Consider the following 24581-nt stretch of genomic DNA (forward strand, 5'->3'; position numbering starts at 1 on the left):
TTTTTTTTTTTGTCATGGAAGCAGAAGGGATCAGTGAAGGCCTAGATGGTTCTTTTTCCATGGATAATGTCCATTAATACCCTTCAGTCTCTCTGTCATTTATGGATGCCAAACATCACAGTCCAGACCTCTGCTTTCTGGAAAATACCACAACCTGCAAATCAGTCACTTATCTTTGTTGATCTCCGTGCTCTCACTGAAGCAGAGTTAGGCCCTGGCATCACGTCAAGGATGCTCAGGTAATGTTTACAGTCAATTGAGGTACAAGAGTTGTTGAAAAGATACAGAGGAGCTGCTTTCCAAGTGTCCTGTCTTATCTTGAAATGAACAACACTGAAGACAATCTTGTGTTTAATCTTAGCTATCCAGATGGTCTATGATCTTTCTGATTGCTACAGAATGATTGCAGTTGAAGTTTTCAATAGTATGTGTTCTGAAAGTGACCCGACACAGAATGTGCTAAAAGATAAGCACGTGCTACTGAGCTCAAATATGTTTGCTATCAAATACTCAGGTGGACCAAGTCACTGTTCGGTTCAGTTGAAAATTGCTTCAGGAGAGGTGGTTTGAAATCCGACCCTGGAACAGAAAAAAAAACTTGACCTGTTCCTCAAAATAGCTTCTCCACCAGGCTATATATAAAATGTAAGAAATAAGAAAAAATGTAACAAATACCTTTAAAGATTCAGTAAATAGAAATGCAAAAAGGACCTGTAGGGCGAGAAACAAAGCCACTGCAGTTTTTGAGAGAAGCCTGTCAGTTAAAAGCTCTCCAAAATAACCCATATCCTAGAAATACATTTCACTCAGATCATAAAATATCCTGTTTATAAATTATTTTTTTTAAAAAACAAAGTACAAGAACAATGAACCAATCCTTTCAAATTTTGTCTACTTTTGGTGTGTGTGTGCACACATGTGTAGGTCAGAAGACAATTTAATGGAGTCTGTTCTCTCCTTCCACCTCGACTAGGTTCCGGGGATTGAACTCGGGTCATCAGGCTTGTACAACAGCTACTTTACTCTGAGCCATCTTGCCAGCAAAGTCACTCTGATAATAATCTTTCAGTAATAATCAAGATTCTAATAATTGCTAAACTCTACCTAAATCGATGTAAGCAGTAACATTCTGAAGAATTTAAGATGATTCATGTGAGACAGCTGAAATTGGAAGAGAAATAATTTCACTTTTTGGAAAAAACAATAATTATTACTTTCAGAAAGTAGGATTTTGAGAACTCTGCAGTTAGAAGGGCTGAGGCACAGGGAGATCATGGTTTGCCAGGCCTACACCTGATAGCATTGTAGACCCAGGAGTACAACTCAGGCCTTCTGATGTGTGGGTCTATAGGCTTTTCTCATTGTCAGTCACAAGCTTCATTGGTGTCAGGAAACAGATATTATCCATTCTTCGGTTCAGGAGGTATCTAGGTTGTTTCCAGGTTCTGGCTATTACAAATAATGCTGCTATAAACAGTTGAACAAATGTCCTTGTGGTAATGTTGAGCATCCTTTGGGTATATACCCAAAAGTGGTATTGCTGGGTCTTGCGGATTTTCTGAGAAACTACCATACTGATTTCCAGAGTGGTTGTACAAGCTTGTATTCCCACTAGTAGTGGAGGAGTGCTCCCCTTACTCCATCTCCTCTCCCTCATTAGCTGTCATTGGTGTTTTTGATCTTAGCCATTCTGGTGGGTATAAGATGGTATTTCAGAATCGTTTTCATTTGCATTTCCATGATGGTTAAGGATATTGAACATTTCCTTAAGTGTCTTTCAGCCATTTGAAATTCTTCTGTTGAAAATTCTTTGTTTAGATCTGTACCCCATTTTTAATTGAGTTATTTGATATTTTGATGTTTAATTTCTTGAGTTCTTTAAATATTTTGGAGATCAACCCTCTGATGTGGGGTTGGTGAAGATCTTTTCCCATTCTGTAGGCTGCCATTTTGTCTTGTTGATCATATTCTTTGCTCTACAGAAGCTTCTCAGTTTCAGGAGGTCCCATTTATTTATTGTTGCTCTCAGCGTCTATGATCCTTGGGTTATATTTAGGAAGTGGTCCCCTTTGCCCATGGATTGAAGGTTTCTTCCCACGTGGGAAGTTTTACCCTCTCTGAGGAGTAGATTGAGGGGTGAGATGGTGGGGGGGGGGAAGGTAGAGGGAGCAGGAGGAATGAAGGGAGTGGGAAGTGGATCTGGCGTGTAAAATGAGAAAAGATAGATTTTTAAAAATAAATTTGAAAAATTATAGAAAAAAAAACGGATACTCACAGCAAACATGATGGTACCATGGAAAAGGTATCTGTCAGACAATCTAGTTCACTCCCTGGGACCCACTTAGTAGAAGGAAAGGATTAACTCCTGCAAGTTGTCCTCTGACCTCCATGTGTGTGCTGTGGTATGTTCCCCACAAAAATAACTAGCTAACTAAATAACCAAAAATATATAATTTTTAAAAAGAGGTATTGTTACAAAAATCCATCTCTTTGCACAGTTCATAAGGAGACAAGTTGTATATCTATGGACTGTTGTTTATGATAGCTGAAAAATTGGAAACAATTTAAGTGTTCTTTGGAAGGACAAAAGATCAAATGGGGTTTATTCATCTTATCCAACACCATATAACAGTTGATATAAATACATTCCTGTCCTATGAATTCATATGCATCTATTTGGTTAAGGGAACAAAGGTTGTCCAACATAATATTTTGAGGTCATAAACAAGAAATGGAAAATCTTCTACATGAAACGTCCTTGCGTGCGAATGTGTACTCTGCCCCACAGATTCGTACAGTCCCCAGCACGTTGTTCCAGTTCAAAGAAGCTGCCAATAACAGAAGTTATATTGATGCCTACAAGAAAAAGTTTAAGACTTTTCAAACTGCTTGCCCTATAGCTGTTGGTGTCATTTCCTCATGCAGGCCAATTAATGAGAGCTGCATTTGCTTCCTTTCTCTGATCATTAACTGCTTTCATTTGGGGAGAGAATACGCGGGACATCTTGAATATATACAGACATACACATATACATATATTCCTTCCAAATTAGAGGATCCATGATTAATAAATTACATAAAAAGGAAATCTGCTTTAGTGTATTTTCTGCACCCAATTAGTTAATTAGAATGCAATTTGCTTCTCTGTGCTACAGTTGGATGAGCTGGTGCTGTGGCTTTGAGGGGATGCCCTGATGCTTGCTAGGACAGATTCTGATCTTACAGATGGCTCTGAGAAGGCGATTTCCTTCCTGAAGACAGGCAAATGTGTGATTCAGACCCAGGCTTCTGGCTCAGGATTTGCACACTACATAGCGCATTGCTTCTCATGTATCACAGACTGAGACCTCACAACCTCACAAGACTGATTAATCAGCCCAGTGATGAAAATGAAACAAAATCATCTCCTAAACTCTCAATACTACTTCCTTGCTATTAGACTTCAATTCGCCAAATTAATGTCTTTTAAAAAGTGTAGTGTATGTGTGTGTGCGTGTGCATGTGCGTGTGTGTGTTGTGCATGTGTGTATGAGTTTGTGCATATATGTTTGTGTGTCAATGTCCATGAGTGTACAGGTATATACAGGTACATGTGGAGGCCTGTGGTCAAGTCCCATTTCCTTGGTGTTATTTATCTAGCTTTCCTTCCTCTCATTTATTAACTGACAAACAAAATCAACTTGATTTTTTTAAAGAAAAGGTGTCTCTCTTTTACTTGGAACTCACTAATTGGGCTAGGCTGGCTAGCCTGTGAGTCTTCAGGATCTGTCTGTCTTTGCTGTCTCTGTTTCCTGCACTGGTTTTTAGACGTGGGTTCTGGGGATCAAGCTCAGGTACTCTATGCACAGAGTCATTTTTTCTAGCTCTTTTATTTTTAACTGTGTGAAAACTTATTTACACATTGATAATATAATTCATGGTCTTTGATGTACACAATAGGTCTCACATTCACTTCAGGTGTGTGTGTGTATTAGAAGTTTGAAGGCTTTACTAATACCTTGGAAAAGCTTCTTGCTTCCCTTTGGCTTCTGCGTCTCCATCTGGAAAACAATTAACACACCCATTACATAATGCACACTGAAGCATTAACACGCTGGACCCAGTGGGCTATTTAAACACTGAGGGTTCATAATTGTCCTACAGGAGATCTGCAAGATGTGAGCTTAGAGATGCTGATGTTCAGTGGGAAAATCTGTAGCGCTTGGAATGGACTCCCTTGTGAGAATATCCTGAAAGGCACAGTACCTGCTAACTGTTTTCATCTGTGAAATCTTCTGGTGGTGTGTGTGCATGTGTGTGTGTGTGTGCATATGCATGTGTGTGTGTGTGTGTGTGTGTTGGATAGTGGCGAACAGTATTAAATTAGAATTTTCAACATTTTTCTCCTATAAAATATGTCCTTTAACTCAAGCCCTTGTTTTTGGGATTGTACTAAAGATTTCTAGACATGTTCTTAGAAGGAAAAAAATAAGTAGGTGTCTTCAATTTGGGGGTTGTTGTTCTTCACTCGTAGGGTCTTTCTATCTTTAAAAATAACTATACACACACATCTTAAAAGTAGTAAAAATCATTTTTAAGACACAGAAAGAAACCTGAACACTTTGGTAGATCACTTTGATCTCAGTTCTTATATAAATACTACTATTTTTCCATATGAGCCAACCATATACTTGGCTCAGCTGACCTATTTTTATATTCTGAACGTAGTGATGCAATAAAAAAAGAATCACTCTAGGAAATTACTTCCCTTTTATACTGCAATTCTGGACTTTGACTCTTATGGTTTGTGTGTTTGCTTTCCCAGGGAGCAAAATGATGCTATTTTCTTATTCTGACTTAAAACTATTACCCCATGATTTCTGATCTTGCTAGATAGTATATTAAACAACTTTGTCTCTACCTAGATTTTGAGAAAATTCAGCGTTAGATGTGATAGAAGCGAGGATAACCATCTCGGTTGTTCGGCTCTTGCCTTTAGAGCATCCTCTGCATTGTGTTGGAGTTTGTTGTTGTGTTGCTGTGAACTATTGCAGCCAACTTCCACCCTAGAGATGGCTGTATTTCAGCGATGAGTTTTGGAATAATACTTGTAAACAAGTTTATATTATATCATATCATTAATAAAGCTTAACGAACATTTTAAGCACTTTAAGAACATACATCTATTATTATAATTAACTGCCTATTGCTTAATTATAACCTGTAGTAGAAATGTGAGGCCTTTAAAATATAGCTTGTAAAACTTCTAAACTTAATCAAATTGGATTTCAAGATGCTTATTGTGTTTTTCTGCAAGTTTCAGGTGTCAAATTATCTCTCTCTAGAGATGCTGGTGAAATTCCACCACTGACTACTCCAATGCACTCTTTACAAAACCCTGAGAATATTTTCCTTTAAACTTGACAGCTGTCTACTCTGGGACCCAGATGCGATGCACGCAGTGTGATGGTTTTGTTCTGTGTGATGTGTTCTTTGCACACATGGCCTTTTCAAACACTGTCTCCCAGGGTTGGAAACTCTGTCTGGATATAAGAGAAATTTTAAAACTTGCCCGAAAATAGTAAACACAATACTTTATAGTTTATGGCCATTTTAAGTTTGAAAAAGCACATTCCAACCCATCATTTGTTTTATTTCTCAAAATTAGTCCTGTAAAGGGAGAAAAAGCATTTAGATAACAGATTGGCTAGCTTGCCTACTAATGCTTAGTTCTCTGAAGGCCTTTAGGAATGTCCATCCTTTTGACATAGCTACGAGATGTGGTCATCTCTCTCCCAAGTTCTCCCTGGAGAACAAAGATGTAAGTTTATAATGTGTTTGGCCGCATTCATAGCTATTCTTGGCCGCAGGCTGGACATAGTGCCTGGCAGCCCAAAGAATTTAAGAATTTCCCTAGGATGACATGGATGGAAATAGTCAACAGAGGTAGTATCTAAGTGTCTCCTGAGATAGAAAGAGCAGGGACGGCAGACATTCACAGTGTTGGAGGGAAAGCGCCACTTAAGATCACACAATAGTCCTCTCTACCCATGAAGTAGGGGCTTGGTCTCTAGGAGCACTCAAGAATGCTCAAGGAGGGCTGGAGAGATGGCTCAGAGGTTAAGAGCATTGCCTGCTCTTCCAAAGGTCCTGAGTTCAATTCCCAGCAACCACATGGTGGCTCATAACCATCTGTAATGGGGTCTGGTGCTCTCTTCTGGCCAGCAGGCATATACACAGACAGAATATTGTATACATAATAAATAAATAAATATTTGAAAAAAAAAAAAGAATGCTCAAGGAATGCTTTTGACACCATGCTCACAACCTAGGTTGGAGACCAGGTAGAGACGTGCTTCATCGGTGTATAAAAGTGGGACTCAGGGAACGAAAACGACGAAATAGTTCACAGAGAATCATGGCTGCCGGCATGGGGGACAGAACCAGATCTTCTGATGCCACCCCAAAGAGTCTATGATCGTTATGAAGCAATGGTAGCTTTGGAATCTATATGATCCCTTCGCTTTCCGGCTGTGCTCAGGAGGTCCCTTTAGGCAGTAGAAAGTTTCCTCTTCAAGACGGATGGAGACTAGCTGGATGAAGTGTGCATCTGCCACTGAAGAAGAGCTATCTGCTAAATCACTAGCTAAGGATACCAGGGCCAGGCCAGGCATAGAGCACACAGCGTAGCACACAGCCGGGACAGAGTCCTGCCTTCCAATATGAAAACTGTTTCTCTCCCAAGTGCAGGCGTTGTGCAGGGCCCAGTGCCGCCTCCCGGAATCCTGCTGTCGGCCTGGGCGCGCTGACACATCCCGAGCTAGCTCAGCAACCGCCAGGCCTGCACCCCGGCGCCCACGGTCTAGGGCGCACGCCCCAGCCTCCGCGTCCCGCACCCCGCCGCCGCGTCGTCACGGCAACCAGGGCGGCGCTAACCCCCAACCCCTCCCGGCCCCGCCCCTCGCGCAGCCCGGACTCAACATGGAGGAGACGGCCAACCCGGAAGTGGCGCGGCCGCCGCGCGCCGGGCGCTAGGAGCCGTGGGTCCCCCCGAGCCAGGCCTCGCCCCGTGCCGCCGCCGGGGTCTCCCCTGCGTCCCGATCCAGGACACGGGGCCCCGCTCGCCCAGGCCTCCGCCGCTCTCGGGGGTGGGAGGAGCCGAGGCGAGGCTGCGCGGGCGGAGGGAGCCAGGCCCGGCGGGCCGCCGACGGTTCGGTTCGTATCAGCCGGGTCGGAGGAGGAGCCGGGCTGCTCGGGGCGGCGGCCGGGCCGCAGGGGCGCAGGCCCGGGGACCGTGGCGACGCGAGGCGGCGTCCGGCTGCGCGCGGAGGCCTGGACCGGGCGGGCGGCCAGGTGATGTGGACCCCTGTGCTTCTGCGGGAGAAAGGGACCCCCGCAGCGGCGGCGTCCCCCGGCCGTCCGCGCCGGTCATTTTGACATTAGCCCGTAGGGACCTTGGGGCAGCCCTCCCCCCCCCCCCCCAATTCCCCTTAAGCTCCTGAAGTGCCCTGAAGGATGCAGTGATCTGGGAATCGGGCTCTCCCTGCGGGAGGGGCACTGCCTGGACTTCTGAACTCTGCAGAGGAAAAAAAAAACACCCATCAACAAAACCGAAAAACGTGACAAAACAAAATCCCAGAAGGATGTTGTCCGAGCAAGCCCAAAAGTGGTTTCCAACCCACGTGCAGGTCACAGTGCTCCAAGCTAAAGACCTGAAGCCGAAAGGCAAAAGTGGCACCAATGACACATACACCATAATTCAGTTGGGCAAAGAAAAATACTCTACATCCGTAGCAGAGAAAACACTGGAGCCGGTCTGGAAAGAGGAGGCCTCCTTTGAGCTGCCTGGGTTACTTATGCAGGGCAACCCGGAGAAATACATTCTTTTTCTTATAGTGATGCACAGGTCCCTAGTGGGACTGGATAAGTTTTTAGGGCAGGTGGCAATCAATCTCAATGACATCTTTGAGGACAAACAAAGAAGGAAAACAGAGTAAGTTATATAATTTGTCTTGAATGTTGGGCACTTAAATATATGGATGTACTTGTTCTTGAACATAGTATGTTTGAGGCATTGGTCTTTGGAATTGAAATAAGATCCAGTTTTAAGCACTTCTATTTGCATGACTTTGAAGAAAAATACCCTTTGCTATGAAATGATATATATATATATATATATATATATATTTAAAGTAGAGTTATTAGTGATCCGTTATTTTTCTCATTTCTGTGTGAGGTAAGCAGCTCATCATGGGATATAATATGGTGGATTTTAAGAAATACTTTTTAATAAGAGGCCTAGAGCATGAACTAGAAAATTGGAAGATTAAATCTATGCATGTAATGGTCTATGGTCTATGTTTGCTGAGCACTGTTAAGAGATAAATTACTAATAAGGGCTGTCAAAAGATAAATTCCTGATTTTAGAACTCTGTATTTCATCATTGTAAACAGTTGGCCTTTATTTTTGCCCCACCAGTTTTCAGGGTCAGTACTTCTTGATAGAGCAGAAAGTTGTTAAAAGGGGGAAAAAGTTTTGGAAGTCTGCACAAACATCTTCAGTCTTGAGCCCACTGACATTTTTTTCCCTTTGAATCTGCAGTATAGTGGGGCTATTGTTTACTAAAGAATCAGATCGGCAAGGCTGGTGTGTTTTAGACCGAATTAACCGCTGTAAGATTGGAGACAGTGATTAAAGTCTGGCGATGCAGCGATTTAATGGCTTCTTCCATGAGAACATGGCTTTTCAAACAGAACTTTCAAGCCTCAGTTAGACAGACTTAAGAAATCAGAATACAAATCAACACTAGGATATGCACTAAGTTGAAACAAGTAGCATGTTTGGAAAGGTGGGTCTCTTGCTGCATCTTTAACGTAACATGCTTTCCTGGTCTGAAGACTCACTGAGATGAGTTTGAGGAGAGGAGGGAGGATGGAACTCACCAGAGGACTTCACTTTGTCATTGTTTTCCAGTCCTGGTGCAGGTTATTACAATGGTAATTTTAAGTTCATGTTGATTTCTTACATTTAAACAATAGTCATCTTTTTTTTTCTTGTAAAACCTGCCAGCAGACTTCACTTAATAGGAATTGTTTTTGTTTCGTTTGAATCAAGTCTTTATCTAAGACTTAGTGTATGTAAGGTAAAATACTAGGAATACAAGAAGAACAAAGGGTAAATATTCAACGAGGAGAGGAGAGAAGGTTTAAATTGTATATTTAATGACTTTAAACTTCTTGATATTTAACAAGAAGCCTTTACTTTCTTCTGAAAGGTTTTTCATCATATTTAAAATGAAAATGAGTAATAACCAAATAATTTGTTCCAAATTGTCAGTTTGGGGGTGATTTAGTATAAGCTCTATAAAGTGTTTTGACTCTGAGCTTTTAAGTTTCCACAGCTTCAGATTTCTTAGCATGCTTTAAACAGTAATTTTAATATTAATGATAATATACTACAGATCTCTCAAATGTAAATTCTCCAAATTTAAGTAGGCCCAAGTGTGTATACAAAGATCCTGAGAACGAAATAGCCTTTTACAATTTCTTGTTTTATTTCCATCTTTGGCAGCTCTGCAGTTACAATAAAGTAGACCATGAACAATCTCTAATATCACAGTCTGTCTATAAAACTAAGGAGAGCTTTTGGAGGGGGATGCTTTGAAATGCTCTCAACAGAGCTGTGATGTCTCTGCATCCAAAGGGATTTTCACATGGTATTAAGCTCTTAATATTTTGTGTGGGTGACTAAATGGGAACTGTGTATTTGATGAGGCATCTTTATTGGTAATATTTCTAGATTTTTAATATATTTAATAGCTTCCTTTTCCAGCCCAGCTGCACATGTGGCACAGTAAGAGACAGACTTGAGCCACCAGTGTATTAAAAGAAAGGTATTTAATATTCTGCACATTGCTAAATCTTGTCAGCATATTCCCAAGTGCTTTCTGGAAAAGTGGAATGAGTGATGAAGGCCACCAGCTGATTGAGATGTCCCGTGGAACTGCTGGGTGTGACACTTTGTACTTTTTGATAGTGAAAGGACCGTGTTTACACTTTCCAGTTGTGCCATGAGAGGCAAAAAGTATTGTGCTTAAAATTGTTTTAACTTAGTTTTCTACTTTGAATATATTCAAATTTATATATATATATATGAAGGGGGAAGGGCTTGAGTCAAATCCTTTGAGCAGAGAACTTTTGCATTTGCCTTCTTTTAATAGATGTCTGGGTTGGTTCTGGCATAAGATATATGGAAATAGCACAATGTTTAATCATAGAATGGGAAACTTATGATGCTATTATTGAAATATCCATTGATTTTTTAAAAATAAGCTAAGTTGGTGGTGTCTTTTTTCTTAATGCTCTCAAAAATTAATAATATCAGAGTACCTAGAGTTAGGTATGAGTTGGGCATATGTAGATTTTAGGGTGTGTGTGTATGTATGTGTGTGTGTCTACCTGCCTGCATTGCACCTGCCTCCTGGCCTCTGGCCTCCTTATTGCCAGTCCTGTCCCATTTCTGACCACACAGCACCGATTACTTGGGAATCATTCCCACATGTGTGGCAGTTTTGGACATGGACCTATGCCCACTGAAAATTGAACAGAAGCCATATACCATTACAACCCAGCACTCCAGAGGTGGAGAAGAATAGGCATTAATCCAGCAACTCCCAAGTGCTGTGTCTTCATTTGTTCCTTTGAAGCCTGGGAAAACAAACACTATTCCAGGATTCTTAAAGTTCTCATTAAGGTCAGTTTCAAAACAGAATAGCTAAAGTTACTTGTCAGGCCTGCCCTTTAAATCAGTGCGTTTATCAGAGTTCTTTGCAGGGTTTTGTTTTGTTTGTTGTTGTTTTATTTCTATAGGGGGAGAAAGGGAAAAAAATCCATGTACACTTGGATTCAAATGCATTGTTTTATTCTTTAAAGCTTGCATAGGTGTTTAGAGTTTCCCACTAAAACCAAAATGTTGCAAGGCATGCGTGTTTGGAGTTGAATCTTACTGATTTTATGAAGATAGTTCTAGAAGTAAAAAGTAGAGTGACGTTTTAGTGTAAAGCAAGCTTTCCTCAAGGAGCTCTCTTGGACGAGAGAAATCCCCCCCTTTCTGGTTAAATACAGCGTTCCGTAACGTGTGGCAGCCATGTGGTTAACCTTATTAACACGTGTGCTTCATCAAGTAAGAACGAGCTTGTATTTTCTGCAGATGTTTCTCATCGGCTTTAGATGTTTTCCTCATTGGCTTCCATCTGACTTGGGGAAATGGCTTGTCATCCTCCCGGCCTCAGTTTCTTCATCCCCAGATAAGGGTGTTAAAGTAGATAATTCATTTGCTCTTATTTCCAAACTTCTCTGAGTTTTGACCACCTTTTGCCCCCTTCCATTTTGGGGACCATTGATATATTGTCCTTGACTTGGGTTTTATCAAATTGTTGTAAACTCCACATACATGCTTTTGTTGCTTGTTTGTGTGTGCGTGGCGAGGTACATTCTTATAAAGAGTGTTTGCTCATTTTTCACATAGCCTGAGATTTTAGAGTATTTCTTGGGTATCACCCATCAGAAGCATTTCTCAGACTATTGAAAATAGCTCTCTTTTCCAAAACCCTAAGTTAATTTCGGGGTGTATAGCTTTGCCTTATTTGGAGGTGTTCTGAGAGCTCATGCTTGTGTTTGGTGTGTTCCATTCTGTAGTTCATTGCTGCTTTCTTATTCCCAGTCCTGCTTAGATGTTACCATTGTTTAACCTTTTCTTAGTTCAGGGTCTTAGGAGTGCCTTCTATCATAAACTGTTCTGTTGTAAGAAACAGCTTGTTTTGGCATCAGTATGATATGTCTTAATTGATTGAGTCATTCCAGTTCAATAAGAAAGCATGGCACCTTCATGGAGCTGATACAGGTTGTTTGTCGGCTCTCTGTCCTGTCTGTGTGCCAGTCTTTGGCTTGAGGCACAGTAAATTCAGCCATCTTTTAGCTATCCTGTTGGCAAACAACAAGAAAAAAAAGTAATATAAAATTAGGTCAGAGTTGCTTTGTAGTAAAATTCATTGCACTCTACTCGAGCTGTATTAAAACAGCAGCATGTCTTCAGAAAGGGGATCCGACTCCATGGTTCGATGATGAGAACACTGGGGAGCGTGTGCAGGTTCAGGCTGTTTGCCCTGTGAAGTGACCGCTGGTGACACCAACAACTGGAAGATTCCTGGTGGATAAAAATACTATAAACAAAACCAACATAAGCCCTGCTTCTTATATAGTTCACTTGGAAATTGGCTGTGTGATACAAGATGTTCCTGAAAGCTGGGGCCGGCTTTGTTTGTAAAATCCTTTTTATTTAGCAGAGTCAATAGCTTTCTGGCACGAATTATTTGATCTTTTTATTCTTTGAAAACTTCACAAGATTTATTGTTTATCACTTCTTAACATTTTATTCCCATTTCATAATTTATTCAGGAAAAGGCTTAGTTAGATCCATTTTATGGTACTTGGAGTTTTAATGATCAGCACACTATGTATTATACCAATTATTTATATAATTCTTTTACTATAAGTCATATTTTGGAATAGATATTAAGTAATTTTTAAATGTCATCATTATTTGTCATTTTATGGTACTCAGAAATACTAAGGAGTGACGAATTTATAAGTTCCTGGCTCAGTGTCTTTGAATGTTAAACATAACCTTAGGCCATTAGTAACACTTGTTCCATATGGAAGCATAATTAGCTATTGTTGATAAGAATTTTTGATGATGATTTTTGAATTATGAGGGGGAAGTTTATCTAAAACCCTTTATATACTTTCCAAAGGCTCATTCCTTTGGTGTGTGTCACTCTACAGAAACTAGGACCAGTTTGTTTGTTTGATTTGTTTTCTTTTTAAACAATGAGTTAAACTAGAAATTTGTGGTTGACTCGTTCTTATTCAATGTGTAGATTGATGGTTAGTCACTTTACTTAAAAATATGTCTGGATATAACAGAGTTTGCTATTACCACTGTATGTTACAACCAACTTTTTCTCTTCTTTTGAAGGTGGTTTAGATTAGAATCCAAACAAGGAAAGAGAATCAAAAACAGGGGTGAGATAAAGGTCAATATTCAGTTTATGAGAAACAATATGACAGCAAGTATGTTTGACTTATCAATGAAGGATAAGACGAGATCGCCTTTTGCAAAATTAAAAGATAAGATGAAAGGGAGAAAAACTGACGGGACATTTTCTGATACATCTTCTGCAATCGTTCCAAGCACGCACATGCCTGATGCCAGTACTGAATTTCCAAGCAGTGAAATACAGATGAAATCTAAACCAAAAAAGCCTTTCCTTTTGGGTCCTCAGCGGCTCTCATCTGCCCATTCGATGTCTGATTTAACTGGGTCCCATTTATCTTCTGAGAAACTGAAATCCAGTGCTGTTGGTCCGACACATCTTCTCAGTCGCCAGATAGATTCCTTTGGAGTTGTTCCAGAAAGCAGTAAGTGGCACTTATTTCTTTATCCTCCCTATATTTTGTGTATTTGTGTTTATAGTATAGGTGATAATGAAATGAATCCTAATCTTCTCTCATGGCCTGGCCTTTTTTTTTTTCTCTGTCATTTCTCATTTTCAAAAGCTTGTAGCAGTGCTAGGTTGGTAAAGCGCTTGCCTTGAAAGCATGGGGACCTGAGTTCGGTTTCCAAAACCCACACACAAAAGGCAAGGCAGGTGGTAAGGGTGCAGGCTTGTAATCCTGTGTCCAAGAGGTAGAGCAGGTGGATTCCCTGGGTTCCCTGCCCAGCCAACCTAAAGAAACAGGATGGGTAGTTCCTGAGGAATGACAGTAAAGGTTGCCTTATGGCCTCCACAGACGTCCACAGTGTGCATTCCATTCTGTTTACGTGTTCCTAGAAAGAATATCTATATCCCGAGGAAAGTAAATTTGATTCTAATGATGGAAAAGTTTAAGACTTGCCAGCATGGTCATTGACAGCAGGTCCTTTGGGTTGACCTTGTACTTTTCCTGTGTGCTGGTTTCTAAGCAGTAAGATACTAATTGTCTCACAATACACTGCATTACCTATCTACTTCATAATATCCCTCACCTAATTTTAAGATTGTTTTGACTATTTTGAGGGTTAATATCTTTAGCTAATTGCTCTCATTCTGAAGCAGCAGAAGTGTCAGATAGTGTAATAGCATATGTCACCCATCACCTACTAATAGCAAAAAAACCCTGTTTGTAGGGAGTCTCAAGTCTCCACACCGAAGAACACTAAGTTTTGATACTTCTAAACTGAACCAGCGTGGCAGCATTGTGGATGAAGGCGAACCCTCCTTTGGAAGACAGAGTGACCCATTTACAAACGTGACTGCTTCGTTACCCCAAAAATTTGCAACACTGCCAAGGAAGAAGAATCCATTTGAAGAAAGCAGTGAGCCCTGGGACAGCAGTGTGAATTTATTTTCAAAACCAGCTGAAGTAAGGAAAGATAATAAGAGAGAGAAAAGAGAGAAAGTGAGCCTCTTTGAAAGAGTGACCGGGAAGAAAGATAGCAGAAGATCTGAGAAGCTGAACAATGGGGGATCTGATAGCCCCTGTGACTTAAAATCACCTAGTGCGTTTAATGAAAACCGGCAGGACTATTTTGATTATGAGTCAACCAATCCGTTTACAGCAAAATTCAGGGCTTCAACTATAATGTCATCATCAAGGTAAGCTCACCAAGGAGGGGTGTGTTCCATTTGGGGAACCTTGTACTTAAAAGTAATAAATATTTCTTTTAAATGCATGAATATTTTATATTCATTTTATTTTTTAACCTATTTTTTCTAGCAATTCATCATAGACCTACACATTGTTGCTTGTATGTGTCCTTAGAATTGAATGTTTTACCTTTGGAAGAACAAAGACTTCTTCCTCTTACCCTAGTCTGCCCCCACCCATGGGAGCCCAGAAGCCACCATAGATAGCGCTTAAGAAAACAGCCTGGCTTTTGATGAGACCCAGTGAGAGTGAATAAATCATGGATATGAATTCAATCCAGAAATGTGTTTCTAGGTACTTCCTAGGGATTAAATCCTGGGTTTTCTGGAGAGTGTTAGTGGGCCAGTAACGGTCAACATGCTGTTCTTTAGCAAATGCTGGCTGGATTATTAATATTGTCGTAATAAATGTTAACTGTCCTTATGAAATGGCTGACCAAAAATAGCTTTTATTCATGAATATCTTCTGGAATCTGGTGGCCAGAGTCCTGAGGTGACAAGTAGCCATAGATGTAACCAGCTGATGAAGATTGGTCCTTCCCATATGACTGCTGCTTACTCCAGCAGTCAGGAGTTGTGCAGACATGACTGATGGAGGGCCTGGTACAGGAACCTCAAGCAAAGGTGAAGATAACCTTAAAACTTCAGTAATTGTGGAAGAACACAGTAGAAGCAGAGTGTTTGCCACATACTGGGAGCTTTTCCTCGAGTTGTAATGTGTAATATATAGACCTGAGTGGGATTCCTTGCTTTGTAATCCTATGACCTCTAGATTTCAGCATCTACATCTTCTGAGGAGAAGAACACAAATAAATCAATCTTTTGAGGCAAAGGGTAAATAATGCATAAATAAGTGCATAGTACAAAGCCAGGTGCCAAATAGAGAACCAATAGGTAAAAATCCTTGATTGAAGCCTGGTCCAGTTTTATATAGAAATATGGCATCGGTATTAATGCCTTCATTATGAACGGAACTTTGCGATTCAGATGTGGAACATTCCAGATTTAGGCTTTTTGTATTCAAAGTCTATGTAGCTGTTCTAAAATCTCCCCAAACCAGACTCTAAAGCATGTTGGATCCCAGGAGTTTTCGGTAAGAAACAGGTGACCTCTGTCTTGTTTGATGTGTTGTCCTGTATTGTTTTCTTTAAGATTAGTGCTTTATGTTCTGTCCCACTACAAACAGAAGATGAAGCCTCACAGCCACTCGGGTAGGCCTTGCTTGCTCTTGGGCCTTTCTTGCTCTTGAAAGTTTCCAGAGGGAAGTGCTCTTTTTTTTTTTTTTTTGATTTGTTTTCTTTTCTTTTTATTAGATAGGGATTTGTTGTGGTTTTAGAAAAATATTCATTCTCTATGTTTATAGACGATAATTCAGAGAAACAAATTTTTATTTTGTGGTATCAGTAGTCCATTGGAGAGTTCACAGTGTTGATGTGCTATTGTAACATGCTGATACTTAGTGTAGTCTCCTTCATATTTCATCAAATCCTAAGTACAGGAGTAGATAGAGTGTGCCTCACCTGTTTCTGAACATTTTTATTTTTGTAGGAAATTGTTGAAAACAATTGTCCAAGGTAACTTACAGATTGGCTAATCCAGGTAATTTTAGAGTCAGTGAAAAGCAACAAAAGGGGAACTAGTTAGAAAACAAAAATTTAAAATTATGCTATCATATGAAAAATAAGCCTTCTCAAGTCTTTAATGCCTTGGGCTGCCATGGGCTTTAATAGAGAAGATGGCTTTCAGTAGATTTCAGCTTCATTCTGTTCTACTTTAATATTAATACTACTTTTATCAAAATTAGGACTGTATTCTAAATTCTATGACTACAAGTATATAAGAATAGACTTTTAAAACAATTTAAGATGTTTTTCTTTGTGTTTATGAGGCTATAGGTATGAGGACAGAACATACATTCCTGAAAATCTCTTTCTGTATCAGAGTCATCTTTCTGGTAAATTAAAACATTTGTAATTAATGGGTGGCTCCAGTTAACACACAAAACAGTTGGATATAAATGGATGAATAAAAAGGCTGCAGTTCCAAGTTTACAGCCAGCAGTTTTAGCGTGGGTGGAATCTGAGAGGATATTGCCAGCAGCATGTCCAGAGTTCCTGACCTGTGGTATCAACCCTCAGCTGGAACACGCAGCCTCCAGACCAGGGCTTTTGATGTTACACTGATCATATAAGAATTATTTTTCTAGTATGTTAAGTAAAACTTACTTAGAGATCTCTTGGACTTTTGAGACCCTTAGTTTTGAGACTAATGAGTCAATTCAAAGCACAGTACCTTGTCATGAAACTGGTTGTGAACTGACGTGCCTAGGATTGTAGGATCATGGGAACCATGTCAATAGCCTCTAAGTGATTAAGCATGGGACTAGAACTGAAGAATTTTCTTTATGTCTCTTTATCTTCAGTAATTAAGAACATAATTTTTAGAAGTTAAAGGTTTTAGTTTTTGTGTATGTAACATCTGCTTCAGTAAAAGAACACATTGGAAACCACAAAATACATTTCATTTTGCATCTTGAGATTGTTCCTATAGCCTTGTGAAAATCTGATGAGGAAATTAGCCAGATTGCCTGCTGTGCTGATTCTGCAGAGTGCAAGGTTCCTCACTGATGTTCACTCTTGGAATGTTCTTCCTGGTACCTTGCTCGGCTTCCCTGAAGCCTTTCCCACACTGCTGGAGAGCAATAGTGGCTTCCAGGCTTGGCATTTTCTGCTGCAGTCTACTGAGGGAATGATGCAGTCACTTTTCCCTCCCACTCTCATGATAATTTAAGGGCAGGGCCTGCATTTCATTCATCTCTTTGACCGTAATCTCCAGTGTGCTGCTTAGCAGATAGTCCACATTAGAAACTTTGGACACACACATGGCAGCAAATCAGGCCCTAGAAATGGTTCTCGTCTGCCTGTATCCTGCTCCAGCCTAGTGTGAGCTGTGGAGATCTTCCTCATAGACTGAAAATGGATCCAAGAAGGTCAATGTGTACTTTTTCTTTTCATAAACACTCTTTAAAATCTAAGAGAGTAAGAGAGTAAGCAGGTGTGTCAGATACACCTTTTAGCCCTGTAGTCAAGGGGTTGAGGCAGCCTGAGCAACTTAATGAGATCTTATTTCATAATTGAAAAGTTTAAATAAATGTGCAAAGATGTACTCACTGGTAAGGGTTCTTGCCTAGTGTGTACACAGTTTTGGGTTAAGTCCCCAGGACTAATTTAAAAAGCTGAATTTTACACTAATTAAGATTTATGGCACGAGCAAACATTTCTAGTGTCTATGTGGGTAGGTAAGGCTAGGCTATCCTAGTAACTGCAGATCTCAGTGGCTTCGGCAGGGACGTTCTTGGAGAGGAGAGTGGGGTCTCTCTGGAGCCAGGCTTCTTCTTTCTTGTAGTGCCACCTTTGTTATTTTTCTTCAGAGATCAGTGAGGCACACATGAAGAGGTAGGGGCCATCCATCATAGTATGTTGTCACGTGCACTGGAGTCATGAGTCTGCATTTGTCCTTTGGCCAGAGCTCACAGGTCCCATCCTTACCTCTGAGGCAGGGAACTCCACAGGAGCAGGCCTGAGGCAGGGACAGCTGAGGGAGTAGGTAGACACCAGAGACCTTTATGGGACAGGGCCCAAGCAAGAGACATCTACGGATACATAACTGGTTTTTTAAAACAGATCATAAATGGTCTGAAAAGTAGAAATGGGCAAATGTGTTCACCCAATCAATGTTACTTTTCAGACCGAATCTCATTGTGTATTACAGGATGGGCTGGATTTGAGCTCCTCCTTCTTAAACCTTCCAAGCATTGAGATTACACCCGAGTGCTTCCTGAGCCACCAGTTTGTTGTGTTTCCTGCAGTCAGCATGTGACTGTTGTGGCTCTGTACAGAGGCGACGTCAGTATCTTTCTCTGCAGCTTCTGCTTGCCCCCATTGTCTCGTCACCTAGACCGGGGATTTGTGGTCACCTCTGTCTTGTTGACTCTCTCTGTAAATGTCAGCCATCCTCATCTGTGTGTGCATTTTGGTGCTAGAACGAGTGTGTTGAATATGTGTCTTATGCCCTGTAGAACGAGTGTGTTGAATATGTGTCTTATGCCCTATAGAATGAGTGTGTTGAATGTGTCTTATGCCCTGTAGAATGAGTGTGTTGAATATGTGTCTTATGCCCTGTAGAACCAGTATTTATTCTCTGGCCTTTTGTTTTTTCAACTTCCACGCCTTCATTCTGCAGTCCATGCTGGCCTCAAACACCTCTCCGTTGTTGGAATTACAGGTATGCATGACCACACTGCACTTTATCTCCTGACCTTTTCCAGACATAGGGTGCTGACGTCCATACTCGCTGAGCAGAAGTCAACCTGGATCCCGGAAGGGTTGAGATCTGAAGCAGCCAGCTGGACTCTGAAAGACAGACGCTGTCAGAACTGAATAATAAGATGCTCCCATGCAGTCACACTTACTGGTATTTGTCTTTCTGAGTGAGCTGTGGGTCAAGGTGCCTTCCGTTCTGCTTTAGAAAGCTCAGGTCAGAAATGCTGAAGAAGTGTTGGTCCAAACAGCAATTCTAAACACTTTCTGAATGTTAAGGCTTACCAGTGTTTAGCCTTTTCTTACTACCCAGCTTTTCTTTTTGCTTAGCACCCTACTCACCTCGGGAAGCTCCTTTCCTTAGCGGCTTCTCTGCCTCTACCCCAAGAGTGCTGTAAGCCATATGCCATTTCCTTCCCAGGACTCAGGCAGGAGGGGAGTCAAAAACCATTCACAATGCTAATAACTCTTGCTCTCTGGAGTAGAATCCTGGTGTTTCCCTCGTTTGGATTTGTTCAGATTTGTAGAGGAGTTGGAATTGCTATCAGATGTATGTGTCTGGGTCTTAGGGTAGTCTCTTGAGCGTCATGCCAATGGTGGTGATAGTTTATTTATGTATTAATAAATAAAGCTTGCATAAAGATCAGAAGGGCAAAACTAAGCCGCTAGAGATCAGGCAGTGGTGGCACACACCTTTAACCCCAGGATTTAGGAGACAGAGGCAGGTGGATCTCTGTGTGTTCAAGGCCACCCTGGGCTACACGAGATCAATGCAGAAACAGATCCAGGCGGTGGTGCCTCAGACCTTTAATCCCAGTACTAGGGAGGCACATGAGGGAATACAAAACTGGAGGAGAGAGAGGCTGTGCCTGCTTAGTCTGTGGTCACCCAGCCTTGGTAGAGGGAAGACTTCTCTAGTGGCTTGGCTGCTTTGCTTTTTTGGTTTTTGGGTTAAACCCCAATATTCTGTCTCTGGGTTTTTATTATTTGTGATTCAGCCCCCAACCCTGGCCTCCACTCATGTGGGCCAGTGCTAATCAGCCCTGGCTCCTGTTTCATTTTGTTTATAAACTGTGGTTTGTTGGACTTCCTTTCACATGAAGTATGAATCTTTTCATCAGTGTGCCTTGAAGGAAAATCCGTGTTTTAAGAACTTCCCACTAATGGCCAGTCAGGTTTTAAACTTGCTGAACTAAATTGTATCCCTCTAGTCATACATATTCATTCAGTTTGGACAGCTGGGAGTCAGGTGTGGAGCTGATAAACTGAAATTTGAATGGACCCTACCTAAGGTAGAGAACACAGCAGGGAAGACAGCCTGGGTAAAACAGATCCTCAGACAAATAGGAGATTCTGTGTGTTGGAACAGGTAAGAGGAACCTGAGCAGACAAGCCTGACCTGTGTCTGGTGTCTATGGGTCCATGGGATGAAATGTTTGTTGGGGACAGATGAAACTGGCATCAGCTGTGATCGTGACTCAGAAAGCATGCATAGTCAGTTGAGGAGATGATGTGTGTTTTCCTGAGGAGGTCTGAAAAATGTCAGGCTTCCTTCTAGTTATAGGGATTCTTTAATTCCATGGAGACAGTTACTTCCTGTCTTACTTTAACAAGCAAGCAGACAACAACAGAAACCACTTTCGTCTCCCGTTCTAGACAGGTACTCTACCACGGGTACTCCTCAGCCCTCTTTTTACTTTTCCCTTGAGACAGGGTCTCATTAAGTTGCGCAGGGTGGCCTTGAGCTTACCACAGGCCATGCTGATCTTGCAGTGGTGACACTTCTGCCTCAGCGTCCAGAGTGGCTGAGATTATGGACCTGTGCCACCAGGATGGTATCTTGAGCATTTAAAGACACAAGTAGTAAAAACCTGCTTCATGTGAAGAGCTAATGAAGTCAGAGACAAGAAGTAATGCGAGGCACTGCGTTTGTCCTGGAGATGTAGGTCTGCCTGCGTTCCTTCCTTTCTGCCTCACTGCAACTCTGATCTCCATGAAGCCCTTGCTCAGTTGCTGGACGATAACTTGGTAGTGAGCTTTAAATTTTATTTCTGAAATTTTTCATTCTATTAGGTCATATATTTCCTTTGTATCTGGTCATAAAAGAATCTTCCTAGCCTTCCTAGCCAATGAGCTCAGACCAAGTGTTTTTTTACAAAAGTATGGAAATAGTGTCTAAGGTGAAGATGTTTTTATCATTAATATCTTGCAGTTTTACTTGACAGGATCCTTTGGGGATCAGGTAGCTCTCTATTCCTTCCGCATTTAACTGGTCATTTCCTATTTGTGATTGGGTCACATCATTCTTAGGAGCTACAAAAAATAAGTAACTCAAATGTATGTTCAAGTGTGTCTAACTTCCATAGACCAAGAATCACCGTAAACTGTTGCATGTAGCCATTATCAGGAAGCTGTAACATGCCCATTAAAATAGACTATTTTATTTGAAAAGAAAGAAAACATAAAAACCAAGTGATCCTAAAGAAAAGGTCTTATTCATAATTGTTACATCTTTCTTTCCAGTGTCTTCTATGGACGTGTGTGTGTGTGTGTGTGTGTGTGTGTGTGTGTGTGTGAATTTAGCATTCCTTAGCATTGTAAACCTTACTCTGTATAAGGACTTACTTTCATATCTGTCTGAAGATGGCTTGCCTACTAGTCTGTACATCGTTTCTGTGTCTCGTTGATGAGACTGAGAATGACAACTTTGGATGATTTTTTAGAGCCCTCAATCCATTAGTGGCCAGGGATTTACAGGATTTCCCATGTAATAGTGACTGGGAGTGAGAGGCATGGGTGTGATTAGTTCCCACAACACTGACTGGAACTTATGTGTGACTCCCCAGAGAGGACTTGAAACTTTTCTACCCTTTGTCATCCTAATACTCATTATAATGGGTCTCATTAATTGGTGCATCTCCCATTGGGTTAATTTGCAGATACCATCCATGCCATCTTTCTGCTGACTCTCTAATGCCAGTTGATATTTATGGTCTTTAAAAATGAAAACAAAAAAAGATCTGTAACAAAAAAGACAAACTTTGCTAAGTTTTCCTTTATTTTTTTAAGTTGAGAGATTAAGATACAGAGAGATTATGTGTGAGAGAAAAGGAAGCAAACATGCCACAAACCCCCACAAAAACTACTGTAGGCTAATAAACTGATGTGAAAATTTCTCAATTTACAGCACTTGACAGGTGCTAAAAGAAAAGCATCTTTAATTTTAATGTGTTGTTAGGACCTCTTTAGAGAGACTGTACAAGTTATTAACAAGGTCCTCTGAGACAGGAGACGGGTAATTAACAAGACCTATGGAGATATAGTTTAGGTAATTAACGAGCTCTTAGGCACTGGACACAGGATAACACGTGGTGAGTCCGATAGTTAAAGAGAGCTGGTCGTTATGATATGACCGAATGCAGAAAGAGCCTGTGCATCCTCTGGAGCTTTCCAACAGGAAAGTATTAAGATTACATTCCAATGACCCCAGCCTGCTGGTTTTCATAAATCAGTACATAAGCTTTTTAGTTGAAGGTAATGTTTGAGAGAATTATTTCTTTGTAAATCCAAGAAGCAGAAGCGCTTGCTAGATGGAGGTTGATGATCTTTACTGTAGTTAGAGGGAAATCCTTCAGAAGGACATACATTGTGTATTTCTCAGTTGTTTTAAACATCATTGGTTGAGTGTGCTTTTCATTTGTGGCTTCTTGTCTAAAACTGCCTATTCTAGGTTATCTTGCTCCTCTGGTGATGTTAAGGTATGGTCAGGCTTTTGGCCAGAGAGGAGAGCATGGTGGGGACTTTTGGTTTTAACATCCTACCCTGGGTTCCTTCATTCAGCTTTCTTCTTCCTGCAGGTCTCAGAATTGCTGTCACCAGTTGCAAATACTTGGTCTGATTATTTCCATGTAATTTGATACAGGTGTCTGAGTTTTGATTTAGGAAACTCCCAGGCAAGCATTTTGTTACAAGCATGTTGTGTTCTGGTAGGTGTGTCCAGTTAGTAGCCGCAGGCCATATAGGCTGAGAGAGTATGGCCTGACACAAAACAAAAAAGGTGAAAGTTCTTGACTGTGTGGTTTTGAGCATGGCCTTTGTAGATGACGTCATGTCCCAATGTCAAAAGCTCGGGCATGCCGGCAAAGGTTAAAATCTGATGGGTTTCTGATATTTCATGACCTGTCTCAGTATGGCTCCTACAGGCCATCAAGATGAATATATTTCTGAATTCCAACTCTGGTATCAAATAATACTTTCATTATTTCTTTTCAATATTTTCCATATGAGAGAGTGTGGTGGTTTAAATGAGAATGATTTCCATTAGCTAAGATACTTGAACACTTGGTCTTCAGTGGTGACATTGTTTGGAGACATTAGGTGAGACCTTAGAGGAGGAAATATGTACGGGGGTGGGGGAGAGACTTGAAAACTTACGTGCTGTGGTTGAGATGTGAGCCCCAGCTTCCTGCTCCTGCTGAAGGAGGCTCATTGCTGTGTCACCTGAACTAACTGAATGTGCTCAGGCTTCCAGAGCAGTTTAAGGTGGGTTGTGTACGATGGGGTTAGTGCCTTAGCCCAGAGCTAATGTGGAGTGCCTGCAGGCAAACAATAGCAAGGGGATGCCTGAGGCTGGGGATTGCTGGCTAGAAATCTATGAACATTGAGCTGCTTTGGGTGGAGAAGGGGATGCTTTCTGAGAAACACTTTTGTCCATTCTCCTCCCTTTGAGTGAGACAATGCCAAAGGATTGGTAAGAGGAAAAAAGGAACTGGTGTAAGGATGCATCCCAGCCAGTGTGGTCATAATATGGTGTGTATGTACACGAGTTTGCATGTGAGCATGTGTGCATGTGTGCGTGCCTCTGTGTGTGTGTGTGTGTGTGTGTGTGTGTGTGCTGTAGTTCAGCACTGGGTATCTTCCTCAATCTCTTTCCATCATGCTTTTTGTGTCAGGGTCTCTCACTGAACCTAGAGTTCACCAATTTGGCTAGACCCGCTTGCCAGCAAGACCCAGAGATCCATGCCTGCCTTCCTAGTGGTGTTACAGGTGCACGCACATTCTGGTACTGCGCCTGTCTGTTGTGAGTGTGCTGGGGACCATAACTCAGGTCCTCATGCTTGCACGGAAGTCCTTCATCCCTTGAACTGACTCCACAGGCCATGATGTGTCTTCAATTTGACAAGATACAACATTTTTGAAACTGTTTTGTTTCATACAACAGTGTAAGGTATATGGTTTCTGAATTATACTTAGGGTGTTAGTCTTGATGGAGAGGTTTGAGGTTTTAGGTTTTTTTTTCTTTTTCATGAGGTGGTATTTCTTTGTCTTTTTTCCCCCAAGAATAGGGACTGTGTGTTTTGAATTAAAACTAGGAAGCTAGTATGAAAACATTAACAACTCTTGCAAGTCTGTTTTCCAACACTTGAATAATCTGGCTTCTTTGAACACAAGAATGCAAATTTCAGTAACTTTAAAGATTTGTACATTTAAAGTTTCTTCATCTTATTGTTATAGTGCTATGCTCATTTCTTTCCAC

The 24581-nt window shown here is 41.1% G+C and overlaps 1 protein-coding gene across 3 annotated transcripts in view; it reads left to right on the forward strand.

Moving 5' to 3' along the window:
• Positions 1 to 6966: 6966 nt before the first annotated feature.
• Positions 6967 to 24581, forward strand: part of Rab11fip2 (RAB11 family interacting protein 2) — a 38336-nt gene continuing 20721 nt past the window's right edge. For 2 of the 3 annotated variants that reach the window (XM_057778349.1, XM_057778350.1), the window contains exons 1-3: positions 6967 to 7972; positions 13016 to 13458; positions 14207 to 14675. In XM_057778349.1, the coding sequence (XP_057634332.1) occupies positions 7623 to 7972; positions 13016 to 13458; positions 14207 to 14675 (1262 nt within the window). In that variant the 5' untranslated portion in view covers positions 6967 to 7622. Of the gene's footprint in view, positions 7973 to 13015; positions 13459 to 14206; positions 14676 to 18968; positions 19011 to 24581 lie in introns of all 3 variants that reach the window. The other variant, XM_057778348.1, reaches the window with a different exon arrangement.

Source organism: Chionomys nivalis, chromosome 8 (assembly GCF_950005125.1).
Source record: "Chionomys nivalis chromosome 8, mChiNiv1.1, whole genome shotgun sequence".
Lineage (NCBI taxonomy): Eukaryota > Metazoa > Chordata > Mammalia > Rodentia > Cricetidae > Chionomys > Chionomys nivalis.